This window comes from Larus michahellis, chromosome Z, assembly GCF_964199755.1.
Source record: "Larus michahellis chromosome Z, bLarMic1.1, whole genome shotgun sequence".
Lineage (NCBI taxonomy): Eukaryota > Metazoa > Chordata > Aves > Charadriiformes > Laridae > Larus > Larus michahellis.
In genome coordinates, this window is record NC_133930.1 from 37,746,929 (window position 1) to 37,764,509 (window position 17,581).

Here is a 17,581-nt window from a genome sequence, read left to right on the forward strand (position 1 = left end):
AGTGTTTCTGAACAATTAGTGGGACATGAATTAATAACATCAATGAGCATATTCCCACTGCAGGCAAGTGAGGCAATAAAAAGTGGGATGCTTCATGAGAGAGCAGCTGAAAATATTTCCTGCTATTTCCAAGTTTCAGTAAAAACGGGGCCATTTCAATAACAGTTAATTGCATTGCAGAAGCTACCTAGGATATCGGAACCAGAAAGGTAAGTAGGCTGATTGCCCTTTGTTGTACGGGCTTGAAGAAGTGCAAAAACCAAACAAGCAGCAGAAATAAGATTTGAAACAGTCTTGCAGGGCATTTGAAGTGCTGTTAGTTACAAAACCCAAGAAATACATGTCTTGCTGTAACATTTGTGGCAGGGTGTCACCAGGCAGAAAAAGGGTCTGTTAGTTTGCTCTGTTTCTTTGGTCTCTTCTGTTCTTCTGGATCACGGTGAAGTTCTCATGTGTTTTTATTTCTGGTATTTCAGCTTCAGACCTGATACTCATGTCTCTCATCACTTCTTTAGCTTGCGTCCATGAGTGGTAGAGAGGAGAGTATGTACATCCTGCAAAAGAGACCTGTGTCATAGATATGGTACTTGAGATCTGGTGTTCCGTTGCTATTCTTCTTACCATCCATTTTTTGTTCAGATGTAACTTTTTATTATCACCCCTTTGAATGATACTCTTGGGAATGGTTGGAGATCAGGGAAAGTTCCTCACCTGATGGAACCAGCCTCTAGCAATTTCAGCCCTCTGGGACTCACATCACCCTCTCTTGGGAGCCACAGCCATGCTCCCCTCTTCTTCTTTATGCCAGACCCAGAAGCCTGTGCCGAATGTATACCAGCCTTGGCCACAGAAAAGAGCTTTTTTTTTTTTTTTTTAAGTTGTTGGGTTTTTTACCAAATTTTTACCAATTTTAATTAGGTAATAGAGCCTGGATATAACTCTGTTTTCCCCCTTACTAACATACAGCAAGTGACTAGGGAAAACACAGCCATTTGAAATGGAGTTACCCAGGGACAATCTCCCAAGGGTAAAATCCGGGCTTGATCTCAAAGAAATTAGTGGATTTTTGCTCAGTTTGTTGCAAGTTGTTTTAAATAATTTTATTATATTGCAACTATTACTCAAGGCTGTGTGGTTTGGATGGAAAATTCATTGGAATACCAAGGGCTATATGTTTCTGTGAGTCAATTTGTGAGCAAAGGGAAAGAGGCAGAAAATTTCATGCAGCAATAAAACACAGCACTGAATGGTGAAGTTTGATATTGCAGTAGCCAGGATGAAGACGTCCGTGAGCAAGTAGGATGTGCCACAGGCATATGTGGCTTTAGGGTGCTCTTGTGTAGAGAAGTTATTTCAAATGGGCTTGTGAAAGTTAAACATAGCAGGAAGGGAAAAAAAGCCTTTCCTCCAGACAGTTAGAGGAGGCAAAGACACTTCAATTAAAAGCAACAATGTCCAATTGAGAAATTATTGGAGAAGCCATAGCTACTGCAAACAATATCCTATGTAGACAAATCCCTCTAGAATTACTTTACCTCTTTGAAAAAAGGGAATATTAGAATGACTCAAATGTAAAAAAAAAAAAAATGCTTGGAAAAAAGCTTACAAGCTTTGAAAGTATAATGAATGGTCTCAACCTAAGGCAGGACCTCTTAAATAAACAATATGGTACTCTATTTCTCATGCAGACTCAATCAGTACGAATCTAGCAATTCCTGTAGGGTGAGAGATGTGTAGTCCATTCACAAATATATGATTCTCTATATGTAGATGAAATAGAGATGGAAAGCAACAGCACATTTTCTCAGCCAAAAACACCATAGAATGACACTGTTTATCATAAGGTTACAATCCCTTCCAATGGAATAACCCTCACTGAAAAGTCATATCTGCTTACCAAGGGAAAAATTTACTTACATTGAATAATGCATTGTATTCGCAAAAATAAATTTCAGCAACATAATTATTTAAATATGATCATAATTAACTAGAAGCACTGCCACAAGATAGATGATAGAACAAATAATAATTATAAATATTTTTAAAGCTAAGTTACGTCAGGTCAAAATCTTTGTACCTTAGTTGTTAAGCCTCCTTATGACTTTATCAATCAATTGAAGACATCTCCTCATTTCTGCACGGCTGATCTCCCAGGAGCACAGGTTGTGTTGTTTGTCTTTAAGAAAACAGTCTATTTTTTGGAAGTACTTTTTCAGTTTCAGCCTGTTGACTTCTTTACTCCAAAAATAGTGGGTTTTCTTCTTGATTACACATGCCTCCAATTGCTCAATTTGCTGATAAAGTCCATTTTGGAATTGTTCTAAAGCTGTCCCATCCCAAGCAGCTAGAGTCATATTTTTGCTAAAGATATAGAAGATGTGTTGGAAGATTTCTTCAATGGCCATTTTGACAGTCTCTTTCTGTCTGGGCTTTAGAACCTGCTCAGGAAATCTGAAGGACATTTTCTCTCTTAGACATTGTTCAGGAAACTTTTTGCCCATTTTGTCCAAAAGTCGCAGGCTGTTCTCAATCACTTTTCTTTGCTGTAAAGGAAGGTGATTACACTGAAGGCTGGAGGTGGTAGTGGTGCGCAACAGTATGAGGCCAATTAGTAGCAAGCCAAAAGCATTCATGATAAAGATAAGCTCTCACGTTCCTCCTTCCCGGTGTATAAATTCTGAGAGACAGGCTGGGATGCTTGCAGATCATTTGTAGGCTCCTGTTTCTTCAAAATCTTGAAATTTCATTCTTCTGTAGGAGAAGTTTTCTTTCATCATTTTTTGGTTTTTAAGGTTTTCCCCCTTGTGTATGCTTTTGACACTTACCACTTTCATTTTCTGCTTTATGACTTCATTGTCTTTTTTGGGCAATTTTCTTTTTATTTCAACTGGATATTAGAATGTTATGTGTATCTTAGATTATCTATCCCCTCTCCCTCAAAAAATTTTATAGGAAGTATAATGAGAATTTAAAAGAAAAAGTTACAGAAAGATCCTTAGTTTCTTAATATTTTAACAGTGGAAGAACACGTTGAAATAAAATAACGCTGTCAGTGATGGGTCAGGGACCTGCTGAATACTACTGCCATCCTGTCTCCTCAGTATGATTTATACTTCCAAAATACAGTTAAGCTTTCTTTACCTATTTTTATTTAGGGAAAATATTTTCTTTCTCCTCACCTTGTTTTCTCTTGACCACTTAGACTCAAAGGACAGATATCATATCGTTAGAATATGCATGTGTGTGTATATATATACATAAAATGTGTATGTGCATTAATAGACCTATGTGTATTTTAATACATACACACTGCAAGTTAAATGAGGCCTTGATCTCACTTAGAGACTGTAATTGCCATGCGAATACAAATACTTACATGGGAACAGGTTGGATACTTGGACAAAATGAGTAACTGAGCAATAATTAATATCAATGCCAGTAGTGCACAGGTCTGAATTCTGATGTTAAATGAGAAGAGAATGAACAGACAAGACAAAAAATACTCTAAAATTCAGCCATTTGCTCTATGTAATAGAGGAGGTTAGGACTCTCACAGTACTCTGGGAAATCTGGCTCCTGCCTTTGATTCTATTTTAATGAAAGCTAGTCTTAAACTATCGTTTTGCTGTCTCCCCAGTGTCCTGTGCAAACATATGTCATTGCAAAGGCAATTCTCTGCAGGTGATTATGTCTTGATGAAGAGGTCAGGTAAACTGTTTTTTTAGCCTGAGACCTGGCTCTGTATTTTCATTCTGTTGTTGCACCCATTGCTGTGTGGTTGGCTTCACTCCCAGTTTGGTAGTCACTCTGTGACACTCTTTGTTTTCAGCACATAGGTATTTGGGAGGCTTTAAAAAGTCATAAATTAAGATAAGCACAATTATTCACATGAGCAAACTCCTTGGATGCCCTGATGTTGCTTAAGCAACTTTGGATTGGATGTAGTGTCAGTGTGAGGAAAAAAAATGAATCCCTTATCACCCGTGACAGTACTAAGTAAAAAAGAATAAGACCAATCAGACCGGTATATAAAATGCACAACACAGGACCAAGTCTTCATTTAGTGGGAATATTTATTACTTTGGAAAAACTGGCCTGAAGTGCATTATTGTGTTACATACAAAATGGCCATGGAGATGCATCACTTTTGCAAAAACACAGCTGTAGAAGGTAAACACATAACATACTACAATCATCATGAAATCAATAAAAAAAATCTATTTAGTTCAGGAAAAATATTAAATACTGCTACAGCTATTTCCATAAATTATACACAAGCATTTTTTTTTCCAAACTCTAATCATTATATGAGCTTAATCCTTCTACAGATTTAAACAGGTAAACATCTTCACATTTTGTGTGTCATTCAGACACACAAAAGTTTTTCTTTCCTCTTGCAAAATTCCCTAGATGGGATAGAGTGGCAGACGGGAACTGGGTTCTTGATCTGGATTTGGGAATGCAGGGATCGGGATCAAAGGCAGATGAACAGACAGAGCCTTCCTTGGATGCCAGCCATTGAAGAAAAAGAGCTGACCCCTTTGATCCCTCAGCTTTTATACCGAGCACAATGCAGATGGGCTGGAACACCCTGTCGGTCAGTTCTGGGTCACCTGTCCTGTCTGCTCCTCCCTGCAGGTGGGACCCCTCTGTGCTCTCCCACTTCCGACCCTCCAACAGGCCAATAACGAAGTGAGCTGACCTTGGGTGTTACAGCGATAAGTACAAGCGAGAGCCTCTCTGCATACCATTCCTTGGTACAAGTTTCAGATAATCAGGTCTTATCAGTTTCTGGAAGCAGACAGTGTCTGTACAATATGCTGTTAATTTCAGAGAGTTCAGTACTTTAGAAGAGGCTTAGCTGGAAAGTAAAATTACTGAACAGAAAATTATTTCTGTTTTACCTTGAACCAGGACACCAATCTCCCTGTTTCTGGCTACGGGCATGGGGGGCGGGGGGAGAGCTGAGCCAGGACCCCCCTGCGGTTCCGGCTGCTCCTGGCGGCAGGCTCTGATGCGGGGCTGCCACCCCAGTGCATGGACCGCAAGCCTGGTGGACACTGCCCACCATGCCAGACACAGCCAGCCCCAGCAGTTCTTGCGCCTCTCAAGCCCGCAGAGCAGTGTCTCCCTGGCTGTGCAGGGAGTTCCTCCTGGGCCGTGGGTCCAACACCCCCCGCCCAGGTCTCCAAGCCCCTCTCAGGCCCGCCTGGGTTCCCTGCTCTGCCAAGACACCATGTGGCCTTGGAGAGGGCCTGTGAAGCCACATCACTCTGCTCCGGACTAACAGACACATTTCACGGCTAAGGGGTGGGTTTTTTTGGTTTTTCATTTTTTGTTTTGACCGCAGAAGGTCTTGTGCCTGGCCGATGGCAGTGACCCTGTTATCCTCCCAGTCACCTGCACTCAATAAATCCAGGCGTAGCCAGACTGTCCCCAGTTGCTCTGTATGACAAGTCGGATAAACTGAAAGGCTCTGGGAAGCGTATTCTGCAAAGAAAACACGGCGAAAAAACCCGTCACTCCTGGAGCGTGAGCAGCGGCAGGAGGCCCCGCACGCCTTCCTCTGCCAGCCTGGCCCGTGCTCCGGGAGGCACGGCTCCCGCCCTGGCCGAGGGGACAGCTTCTGTCTCCTTGCCTTTTCCCACCCAGCACCCCTGTGCCTCTGCAGAGCAGACGCCCGGCCTCAGCGAGCGGGACGGGCCCCCGTGGAAACCTGAGGCTTGCTGGCTTGGGGGGAAATGGAGCCCAGGGGAAGTTCTGCTGCTGGGGCGAGGTGCTGGGTGTCCTCCCTGCGACTGCCTGCCCACGTGGGGCTCGGTCTCTGTCCCTTACTTTACCAGGGGGAACAAAACCAGCACTGGTGACTTCTGCTACTGTATGTGGTAGATGCACCCACACCAAGAAAGCCCCAACAAAGAGCTGATAAAAAAGCCCGTGAAAAAACTTCCCAACACAGCTCTTGTTGCACCCACACAGGCATGGTCAGCATGTATGCATTTCAGGCCAAAAGTGAGGAAGTTGGGCTCTTCAGGCACTGGTGGGCTACATGACCATACATGACCACACATGACCACACATGACCACAGATCAGACTCAAACAGGGTATAAACAGGGCCCTTGGGAGAGCCATTTTGAGATGGTCCTTCTCAGAGCAGTGCGTCTGCAGTAAGGGACCCTCCCCGTGGGCTGGGACGTCATTCCATGGTTCATCTCCTGTACAGGGTGAGAGCCCTCATCTTAGAGGTGAGTGATTATTCACATTTTGGATCATCATTTCTAAAGCTTATGAATTCTGAAGTTGTGCCGTATTAATTTCCTTGTATCTTCTGAAGCAAAGGAGTGTTGAACGATTTTAACTTACCTCATTTCCAGTTGGTTCTCTGCTGAACAGTCTTTGGTTGGAAAGAAGTTTATTAATCACCTGTCTAAATTTGATTTTGTGATCCTCTGCAACACCATACCTGCCCAAAAGTAACCAGAGGGTTCAGATCACAAAGGAACCAGAACACGCTTTGGGGCCATTCGTAGCTCCTGGGCGATATCTCCAGGCTGATGGTGACCCCTGAAGGGAGAAGAGACCAGCTGACTGTCAGAGGTGCTGGGCTCGGAGGGCCCGGTGGCTCTAGGGTATTCCTAAGGCTGCCTGCCAGTCCTGCGCCCAGCCACGTGCCCTTGGAGGTGACACAGGCAAGAAGGGGATTCCCGTGCCCAGTGATAGTGTCTCTGTGACAGCCGCACAAAGAGAAGGTCTGCGGGCCCTGGGGGATTGCAAGCCCCTGTGGAAAGGGCAGGGGGCCCAAGCTGAGGCCCCACTGCATGGACAGTGAAGGACAACCCGACCACTTTCAGGCCCAGGAAAGCTCAGCAGAGAGGGAGAGCACAGAAATGCTGGCAGGGGCACATGAGGGTCACCTGTGAGGGGCCGAGGGCAGGACTGGGGTGAGCCCATAAGCCACAGCCCTGTGATTTCCTCTCCTCTCCCCCTGCCGCGGAGAGCAGAGTCTGCAGCACAGCCCCCTTTTGGGAGTGCTAAGCAGGAGCTCAGCGCAACGAGACCTGCCTGCCCGCATCCACACCTGCGCTTTTCAGAACCCAGGCAGACATCTGGATGTTCTCTTCCAAAGGCATCGCAGACATTGCCATTCTCATGTCCTTAAGTTCCTGGGAAAGACAGAAATGAAAATGGGAGATGACCATATCAGCCCACCATTCAGTGTGACCACGGAGTCCTGGCACAGAGCAGAGGAAGGAGCCCGTGTCAGAAAGCGCAGGACAAGCCTTGTCCAAACAGCTGCCAGGCCCAAAGCCTTCAGATGAGAAGAGCCAGGGCTCGGCAAGAGCATTTGTGTCCACAGCCATAGTGTGGTCTTGGGTCTGGGCCACACAGCCTTGTCTCCACCTCCATGCTGCCTAGCTCAGCCCACAGATGGGCTCAGCCCTGCCAGGGACAGACATTCCTGGGAGGGCACTTGTGTCTCACTGCTCTCTGGGGCCAGGCCAGACCTACCAGAGGCCCCAGCACACCGGGAGAAGGATTTCAGCAGTCCTCCACTGCCAGACATAGCCCAGTTAAACTTGGCCAGGGGAAGGGGCATTATAGCGGAGAAGCCAGCAACTCCTGGTAAGGGATGGGTGGCTGCAGTGAGGAGGAAAACCCCACCAGCAGCCCCAGGAAAGCACCCTGTGTGAGGCCCCACTTATCGCAGCCCTCTTTCCCAAAGCGCAGGATCACCTTCTTCACATGGCTCATCTCTGCAGCCAGGTGAGCCACCACCTTCCTTAACGGTTTAACCTCCTGGGCTTGTTGCCCCCCCAGAGTGACCAAATTCCTGCAGACGCCGGGAAAGCAGATCTTGTCAGGGAGCTGCTCAGCCCCTCCCAGAGCCTCCAAGCTTGGAGATGAGCCAACACACAGGTGCTCAAGCTCTCTTTTCTTTCCCTGCTTTGACAGTGCTTCCCTTCATCTCTGACTTTCGCAAAAGTTGAGGAGAGGAGGAAAGGCATGAGCCCTGGCTGCTAAACATGGGAGTGCAAAGAGCACGAGGCCAGGTCCCACTACCCCACCAAATGATCTGTGGGCCAGGACAAGGCTCTTTACCGTGCAGACTTCAGCTTGACCACAGGCTACTGCAGCTCCACCTGAAAAGGAAAGGCTCTCTGTTGAGTCCCAGAGCTTCCAAGACTTTCCAGAGCCGGTGGCTCTAGGAAGGCACAGCAGAAGCTGCTGCTGCTTCTTTGGGTCATGGGCTGGAGACAGGTTATTCATCAATTTAGCCAACCACTATCAGCAGTGCTCCTCTGCAGGACTTTCCTGTCCCCCAACAACAGTTACTCACCTGTGGCACCTCCTTTGCCCACAGCATCCACATGGTCAGTGAGGTCCTGCAGTAGACACCAGCTGTAACTCACATCACCAAGAGTGAGTTATTTTACTAGCGTTTCTAATGATCCCTGGAGTCACACTGTCTCCTGCCACACCAGGGTGGTAAAAGGGTTGCTGAGAGGTTTTCTCCCTGTTGCAGTGAGCACTAATACCTGGCTCCATGAACAGGCTGTGAGAGAGCCACCTCTCCGTCCCTCCCCGTGTATGGCACTGCCAAGAAGCCCCACTTCAGCTGGGCTCTGCTTCCCAAGCAATGCCCAGCTCTGGCCCTGGCTCTCAGCATCTCCGCTTCTCCAGCATACCTCTGAGTTACCAGAGCAGTGGTGGCACAGCAGCGCAGGAGCTGGGCCTGTGCCCAGCATGGGCTTGCAACCTGGTACTCATTTCCATTAAGAGAAAGACCTTCTCCAGCCTCCCCTTCACAGCCGCACAGGCTGTTCTCTCCAGCTGCAGCTGCCCATCTGCCTCTCCCTCACACATGCCCCGATCACGCCAGCCAGGCTGGAAGTACGTACAGCTTCCCCTCATGGGCTTGCAGCCTGAGCAAGTGATTCCCTTGCGCTCCGGCAGCTTCTGCACAGCCTGTCCACAAAGGAAAGCTGCAGAAGAGGAGGGACTTCTGTCAAAAAGGGTCCTACTGGCTGCACTTCCTAACACTGTGTGCGTCTGCAGTGGCCCTCGGGCTGGCTGGGATCTGTGTGTAGGCAGCTCCCTCAGCTGCAGAAGTAGGAGACTGGAAGGTCCCCATGGGCATTCCAGCGCCTCTCCCTTACGCTGAAGCTTGTACCTTGCGTGTCCATGCCACCACAAGCAGCGGGTGAACACTCACCGAAAGTGGCTATCAAGGTGAGGCACAGGATCATAAGGAGTCTGCTCCTCCTCTGGGTGATCTCTTTCCTGAAAGAGAGGGAGTCCCAGAGTTACCAGTGCTCAGGGACCAGGACAGAGCCCCATAAGAGGCCATTTCCACTTGCAGGCTGAGAAGCACCAATTCTGCAGGTCAGCTGCTGGCAGAAAGTGGACAGACCAGCCCCTTTCAAAACGGTGGCCACAGAGTGACACGTAGCATATGATGAAAAAGGATCTAGATATTTTTTTCTTTTTCCCAGATTAAGTCATGTATGCATGTCACAGCACAAGGGGAACTGCTGCCCTAGGCTCATCCGGAAAAACACCTTGACTCCATTGAAGATAAATCACAAATTATAACTGTTAGCTAGTAAAAACACAATAAAATAGGACAACAAAAAAAAAAATCCATTTTTGTCTTCAGCATTATATGTAGGCACAAGCAAAGCAACGTGTAGGGGTCATTCCAAGACCAAAGTCTGCTCTGTAAATGCTAGCAGAAATTTGGTTTCCCTGAGGACTCAAAGGTAGTCAAAGGAGGATATATTAGCATCATCATATAAATTTTCCACACCCTGTAGAATACTGAAACACTTCCAGAGTTCAGATAACCCTGATACTGCAAGGAGAGTGAAAGCTGAACAATTCTCCCTTTGAACTCCATTGTTAAACTGTGAAGGACTATTATTTTTTCTGCATTACATGGCACCTTGTATGCACATACAAAACTATTCTGAAGTGAGGGACCCAACACCTTTCCCTTAAAACTTGTCTGAGCAAAATAAAGCCACAGTACCAGAATTGCTTACGGGCTGGATTCCAAATCCATAACCAACCCCCTGGACCACTTCTCTGTAGGGAAAGAAAAGAAAAGAAGAAGCAATCACAAATTATTTTTGCTCACTTCTACACCAAAGAAAGTGAACAGGTGAACTTCATGTCAAGACAGTTTAGTGTGTCACCCATACTGCAAAGTTCTCTGAAAGCCTGTTGCCAAACACTTGTACAGACACTCAGAAGTAAGCAAGTAAGGCACAGCAGCTTGATCAGGGAACAGTATATTTCAACAGACGCTTCTCTCTAGCTTTCCAGAGATAATTAAAGCCATTAGAGTGCACTGAAGATTCTGTTGGAAATTAGGAAAAGTAAACAAATGCCTATTTATCTACTATTTGTGACTGGTGTAAAGGGTAGGGCCATATACTGGATACCAGGAAAAAAGAAAAGAAAGAGCTGAATAATTATTCATTAAGTGAGAACTGCCAATGAAGTCAATGGGAGAAGGATCCTGGGTGGGGGAAATCACATGGAAGAGCTGATGATCATGACTATCTCTTATTTCAGTTTATTGCACAGCTGAACTATTAGCTATATTCTCATGAAGGCTGTACTTAACCATTTCAGAGTTGGAGTTGTAGTACTGAAATTCAGATGGACCTACATCTAAGAACATACATCAGGAACACAAAAGGTTTAATGCCAATAAATTCTCTCAAGCTGAGTATAAAAAAACTTAATGAAAGCAAGTTATGGTGAGCAGCACAGGTTTCCTCATCTGAGATGCATCTATTGCTTTGTCCTTTGTTCCAACAAGGAAATTCTGCTTTCTTTAGGGTTTGTGGGATTTTGGGGGGTTTTGGTTGGTTGGTTGTGTTTTTTTGTTTTTGTTTTTGTTTGTTTGTTTATTTGGTTTTGGTTTTGGTTTTGGTGGGGTTTTTTTGAGAGAGAGAGAATTGGAAATGTATTTTCTATTTTTTATATATTTTTTAATATATATAAAGAATTCCATGACCATTTCAAGAATTTCTACCCCCATCTAGCAGAATAAAGGATAAAAAGAAGGGTTGTGCTACCAAAAAAACCTGAAATCCCCTTTCCCATCCCTGCTTTCCCCCAACAAAGGCCATTCCGTTTCAGGAAGAATTATCAAAACTTCACCAATCTTGTCCAAACCAGCCTTTGTTGTGGTGTTTCTGCGGGCTCTGTGAGACAGTCAGCTGCACTACAGTCTCACCCCCTCCAGTGGGGGCTTTGGCTGATTTGGGTCCAGGCACAGGGACATACTGTTTATTCCTTTGAGCAGGGAATGTGTCCAGTCCTGTTTCTCTACTGTGACAGAGGTGTCTCTTTCCCTGGTAGCGTGGAGTCCATCACTGGCACAGCTTAATAAACACCTGCAATGTTGGTTTTAGATGCTTTCGTTACTTTTGATAGCAATCAGGAGACAGTGCCAGGCCAGAAATTCTATCAAAGTCTTTTGCATCATGGTGAATTAGTCATACATGGATCTCTTAATGAGTGTATTCACCATGATGGCTGTTCTTCTTGTTCTTCTGAACATGTGTACTCAATGTCTGTTCAGAGTTCTGTGTGCCCAGCTGGGGCAGAGCAATGACTTGTTCTCCAGCTCTGGAAGAAGCAGCAAAGCTATACGATACTGGCTGAAATACAGCCTGACAGCACACCAAGCCCATGGCCTCTGCTCACCACGAACACAAGAGGGTGCTGGTTACTTTGTGGAGACTTTTGCTTTTGGAAATACTGTGTCCCAGTTTTGGAATGGGAAATCTTGCCGAAAATCTGCTGCCCTGATGATCTGTGAGCTGAGAACTGAAGAGATGTGATGAAGCTAAGCAGGGTGCATGAAATCTCTGATGGAGCTAATCAAATAAGCTTCCTTAACAGTGTTGAAGTTACAGAGGGATGTTATGCCTTTACTGTTTGCGCTGTTTATTCTTCCTTCTTTCTTTACCCTGCTTAAAGAGAGTAGTATTAAAAAAGGATGCAATATCGTTGTGGCAGTGCAGCATCACTGTAGCAGGATCTGGACATTTGGATACAGCTGCTACAGGTTTCTGCTGGGTGATGCTTCTGCAGAGCCGTTGCGGCTCAAAAATAACACTAGGGACGCCACAGTTGTGGGTGAGCCTTTCTACTCCCTTTTGGCCTGGTTTATTACCTCATTGTGAGACTATGCTGACCCAGGCACAGATGATGAGTCTGCTGGTAAATTCTTGCATGCTGCTTTATAAATGCAGCAGAGGCAGGAAGCGATGGAGCGCGCCTGGTGTTCGTGTATTTGTTGGGGATGTTTTGGCAACTGATACAGAAATGGCCCTTTCAACACGCTGTATCATGTATATTATGCCTGCAAAGTAGGATATCTGCATGGATGAGTGGCTGGCAGCCCTGATTAGCAGATCCCAGTGATAGTGACTGCAGTAAACCTGGTATACTGCCCAAAGATGTACTACTGAAACCAAAATTAGTTGAGATACACAATTTGGAAAGAACAGTAGGAATCTGAAGATAGACATGAGACAGACAGGGACTTTTGCTCTTGGTAGTTTGTTATGAATGATAGGAATTTATTAATAACTGTTTAGATGATAAAACAAAGATAAAGTAAGAAACATTCAGTTTGTTCAAAGAAACGGTAGCTATCCCCTCTAAGGAAGAGATATTGATTTGCATTTATGGTCTACTCTTATGTGTATGGTGGTTCATGAAAGATTGATTTTGACATGCAGAAGCTAACTGAGGAAGGACTACAAAACCCATCAGATTTCAAGAGAAACCGTCAGTTGGGGGAATCAGAATAGATCCGGAAGCCCAAGAGAGGTGAGGCTGCAGCAGCTCCATGTCCCCAGGTCCAGCTACTAGTGCTCCCAGCAGACACATGTACGTCAAGCATGTGTGTACAACACATGGCCAGACACACAGGTAACACAGACAAACACAGAGCACTCACATGAACACAAACAGTGCCGACTGCCTTATTCTGCTGCTCAGAAAAAGAAGACTAACATGTTATTCATTGTACGGACAGTAGCAACAAGACAGTATGTTTAGTTGCTCCACATGAGGAACCAGAAGAAATGACCAAAAATACATAGTGAAAGCTGTTACAAGGTGTCCTGCCTTGGCCAAGTGTGGCACATGTCCATAACACGGAGGCCATGGTGGCCTGTAGAGGCAGATAGTGGCCCTGCAGGCTGTCTCAGCATCCTTTGCATCCAGAGCCATCCTTGTCCCAGCTCCCCAAACCCTGACATGGAAATCAAGCAAGGGTATGAGTATTCATGAGTCATGTGTGGCTAATACTCCCTGTGTACCTGGGGGAGGAATGAGCCACTCAGCTGAGATTCCCCAGCCTCTCAGAAGTGGCCCCAGACTGGGTTTCTCCTGTACAGAAAACAATGACCAGAGCTGCCATGACCTATTTTCTCTTCAGGAGTGTTTTTTTGAGTGACCATCATCACTGCTGAGCTTTGGTAATGATTTGAGGTAGCAATTTACTTTCTAAGTTCTAGTAGTTTGTCCTTCCAGTTGACCATTTCCAGATTTATAGGTTACATTCCTTTGGGTAAGGCTTTTTTTCTCACCTTCTAGGAAAGAGATTTTACCTTGCTTGTCTCTTAACCTGTCTATCAATTAACCAATGTAATCCTGATTTGCCTTTTCCTTTCTTCAATTTTTTCCAATTTTTCCACCTTTTAAACCTGACCAAATTGCTATAGGGTCAATTCAGTTTTCCTCTACCCATTCAGTAACCCTAGCATACATTATCATATACCTCCTTTAGAAACTTTTGCCCTAAATCTTTCCACATACCACATACTCTACACATTTATCTCGTGGCAATGGTCCCAGTAGTAATGATCTTATCACTTGCTAGTGTTATTTTACCTCATGAGCCATGCTAAACACTCTTACTGGTAAGCTGAAGTGGTTTGCCAGAGGGATCTTACTGACTACACCAATTTAATGTCATGGTTCTTTATAATCATCCCAACAAACATACACATGACACCACAGTTCTGCTTAGGTAGATCAGGTATTAATTAGGTATCTACTTATTAAATATAATAATTATAATATAAAGTGCTATTAGTAATACTAACAGTACTGATACTACTAATAAAATAATAGTAGTAAACTTAACAGTCTCACACTATCTCATCTTCTCTTATGGCCTTAACAAGTCACTTGCTCTCCAATTATTCTGAATTCATCCCCAACACAATGTGGGGGTCCTCTCCCATAGGGGAGCCTGACAGAGATAGAGCCAAGGCGTGCACATTGGCAAGAGGGCCTCATTCTCCTGGGACAGGTGTTGCTAGCCAGCCAGCACATACCCAGAAGAGCAGAGCGAGGGCCGCCTGCCTGCCAGGCACAGCCATGGGGTCTTGGGCTGGAGGCATCTGGTTGCTGTTGTAGAGGGAAAGGCTGAGACTGCTGTGACTGGAGAACAACCAGGGATGTCTGGGTGCAGAGTCATCAGCAGGAGGACCCATCAGGGCTGGAGTTGTCAGCATGATCTGTGTCCATGGCAGCTGGGTGATGTGCAGGTCTTTGGGACGCGCAACCTGGCAGGTGCTCAAAGGGCTTGGACAGCCCCGGGCTGGTGCTTGGAACTGGTAGTCTGGGAGATCATAAGGGACAGATCTCCTCTTGCAGCAAACCAACAAGTTAATCAATTATGTTAAACGAATTCATCATACACCCCAAGAAATTCTTCCCTTGGCTTTCTGGTGCTGCTGAGACAGTGTTGGAAAGTGTTCCTTACAGTGCCTGCTGGATGAGGGAACCACATACTCCTCATAGTGGTCGTCCACTTGCACCAAGTGCAGGAGCAGGTTGAAACGCTCCCTGCAGTGCGGGCACCGAGCTCTCCCTCCAGCCCACTCCCTGTTGCAGGCAAAGGAGAATCGGTGGAGGCAGAAGTCCACATAGGCTGTGTCCTTGATGCCTCTCAGGCAGAAGGGCACTGGGAGCATTCTACTGTCTCCTCCAGCCCTGCCTGTGGCAGCTGACTCATGCCACCATCCGTCACAGCAGAGCCACGCTCCTCCAGGTCTTCCTCGGTGCTTGAATCCATCTCCTGCCAACAGAGAAGTGCAAAGTGACAGGACTTTTCTGGTGCTGGGAGGAGAAAAGCAAAGAAAGGCACAGAGAGAGAAAGCCTAGAAGGCTCTTCTCTCTGTGGGAGAGATGGGTGTCCTTGCAGGCTGGAAAGCAGCAGCAGCAGCATCTGCCCTGTGGGCCAGCCAGCCCCAGGGTCTGTGCTGCACCCCAGTCTTCCCCAGGCAGGCTGCCCACTCTGACGCAGAGGTGCTGGGGGAACCTCCTGCCCCAGCACCAGGGGAGGGCAGGCTTGGGCACAGGGTCCTAGGCAGGAGCCGTGCGTGTGTCTCTGGGTGTCAGTCTGCTCTCCTAAAGCCCAGGGTCTGTGTTCAGCCACTCTCCTGCTACCCTCCCCTGCCTCAGGAACTCAACCTCCACTACATCAAAATCAGCGACTGATTACCCCATCCCCAATCAGTTGTTCCTTGTCAGTGAACAGCAGATCCAGCTGTGCATCATCTGCTGTGATTCAGCCCTGGTTGGCCCATCCAGTACCTGTATAACAAGAAATTACCCTCGACATCCTCCAGAATATCTGCTAGGTGGCTTGCATCCAGCCATGTTACCATTCCGGGAGGTGTCAGGGATATCCCTCTGAGTGAGAGTTCCTGTAACACTACAACTTCTCTTAATTTTTCAAAGATTTTGTCCTTTTTCTCACCGTGATCAGTGATCACCCCACCACCACAGTTAGTGGTCTCTCCTCTGACCCGCACTTGCGAATTCTCACTGTCCCATATAGGACGCTCATATAGACGAGCTGCTCCTTCAGACAGAGGGCAGCCCCTGTTCTTGTCTCCTCCGCCTGTCTCTCCTGAAGGGCTTGTATCCAACTGTTGTGGCACTTAGTCAGTCCCACCACATCTCAGCAATAAGCCCAGATATTCTTGGTCTGGGTTACAAATGCAGCCACCATGCAAAATATGTCTATTTCAGTTTAGTCCTCTTCTATGGATATCACCTATCTGGACTTCTGTAAGGCCTTTGACATGGTCTTTCACAACATCCTTCCCTCTAAATTGGAGAGATATGGTTTTGATGAATAGACTGTTCAGTGGATGAGGAATTGTCTGAATGGTTGCATCGAGAGAGTTAGTGGTCAATGGCTCAATGGTCTCCACATGGAGATCAGTGACAAGTGGTGTCCCTCAGGGATCCCTATTGGGATCAGTAATGTTTTATGTCTTCATCAATGACAAAGACAGTGGGATTGAGTGCACCCTCAGCAAGTTTGCAGATGACACCAAACCGAGTGCTGCAATTGACATGCCTGAGGGATGAGATGCCATCCAGAGGGACCTGGACAAGCTTGAGAAAGTTGGCCCGTGTGAAGCTTGTGAGGTTCAACAGGGCCAAGTGCAGCATCCTGCACCTGGGTTGGGGCTGGGGGATGAAGGGATTGAGAACCTTGGGATTGAACACTACAGGCTGGGGGATGAAGGGATTGAGAGCAACCCTCCTGAGAAAGATTTAGGGGTACTGGTGAATGGAAAAACTGGACATGAACCAATAATGTTCTCGCAGGCCAGAAGGCCAACAGTATGCTGGGATGCATCAAAAGAAGTGTTGTCAGCAGGTTGAGGGAGGTGATTCTGCCCCTCTGCTCTGCCCTGCTCTGGTGAGACCCCACCTGGGGTACTGCATCCAGCTTTGGAGCCCTCAGCACAAGAAAGACATGGATCTGTTTGAACAAGTCCAGAGGATGGCCACAAAAATGATCAGAGAGCTGCAGCATCTCTCCAATGAGGACAGACTGAGAGAGTTGGGGTTGTTCCGTCTGAAGAAGAGAAGGCTCTAGCCTTCTCTTATTGTGGCCTTTCAGTACTTAAAGGAGGCTTATAAGAAAGATGGGGACAGACTTTTTAGTAGGGCCTGTAGCAATAGACAGGGGGTAATGGTTTTAAACTAAAAGAGGGTAGATTTAGATTGGACATTATGGAAGACATTTTTTACGATGAGACACTGGAACAGGTTTCCCAGAGAGGTCATGGGTGCTCCATCCCTGGAAGTGTTCAAGGTCAGGTTGATGGGGCTCTGAGTAACCTGGTCTAGTTGAAGATGTCTCTGCTCATTGTAGAGGATTGGACTAGATGGCTTTTAAAAGTCCCTTCCAACCCAAATCATTCAACGATTCTATCATTCTTTGGAGTTTCAGGTACTTGGAGTGACATGTAGCATGTGACGAAAAAGGATCTAGATATTTTTTCTTTTTCCCAAATTAAGTCAAGACAGTAAAAGGCTACAGAGAAAGCAATGTGCTGATCCAAAACACAAGAATTTTGGGTTCATGAGCTCGTACACGGTAGTTTGGCATTTTTGAGCATGAAGTAATCACTTGTTGTTTTAGACTGAAAATAACTTCTTGTTCTGATATAGGTGCTTTTTTTCATCTTGTATTTTTTAAAGTTTTTAAAAAAAGACCATGCTTGATGAAACTGG

General features: G+C 46.1%; 1 protein-coding gene across 1 annotated transcript; it reads right to left on the bottom strand.

Moving 5' to 3' along the window:
• Positions 1-2,078: 2,078 nt before the first annotated feature.
• Positions 2,079-2,633, bottom strand: LOC141736217 (interferon alpha-3-like). Its single transcript, XM_074570089.1, has one exon. The coding sequence runs from the start codon at positions 2,631-2,633 to the stop codon at positions 2,079-2,081; it is 555 nt and encodes a 184-aa protein (XP_074426190.1).
• Positions 2,634-17,581: the final 14,948 nt, after the last annotated feature.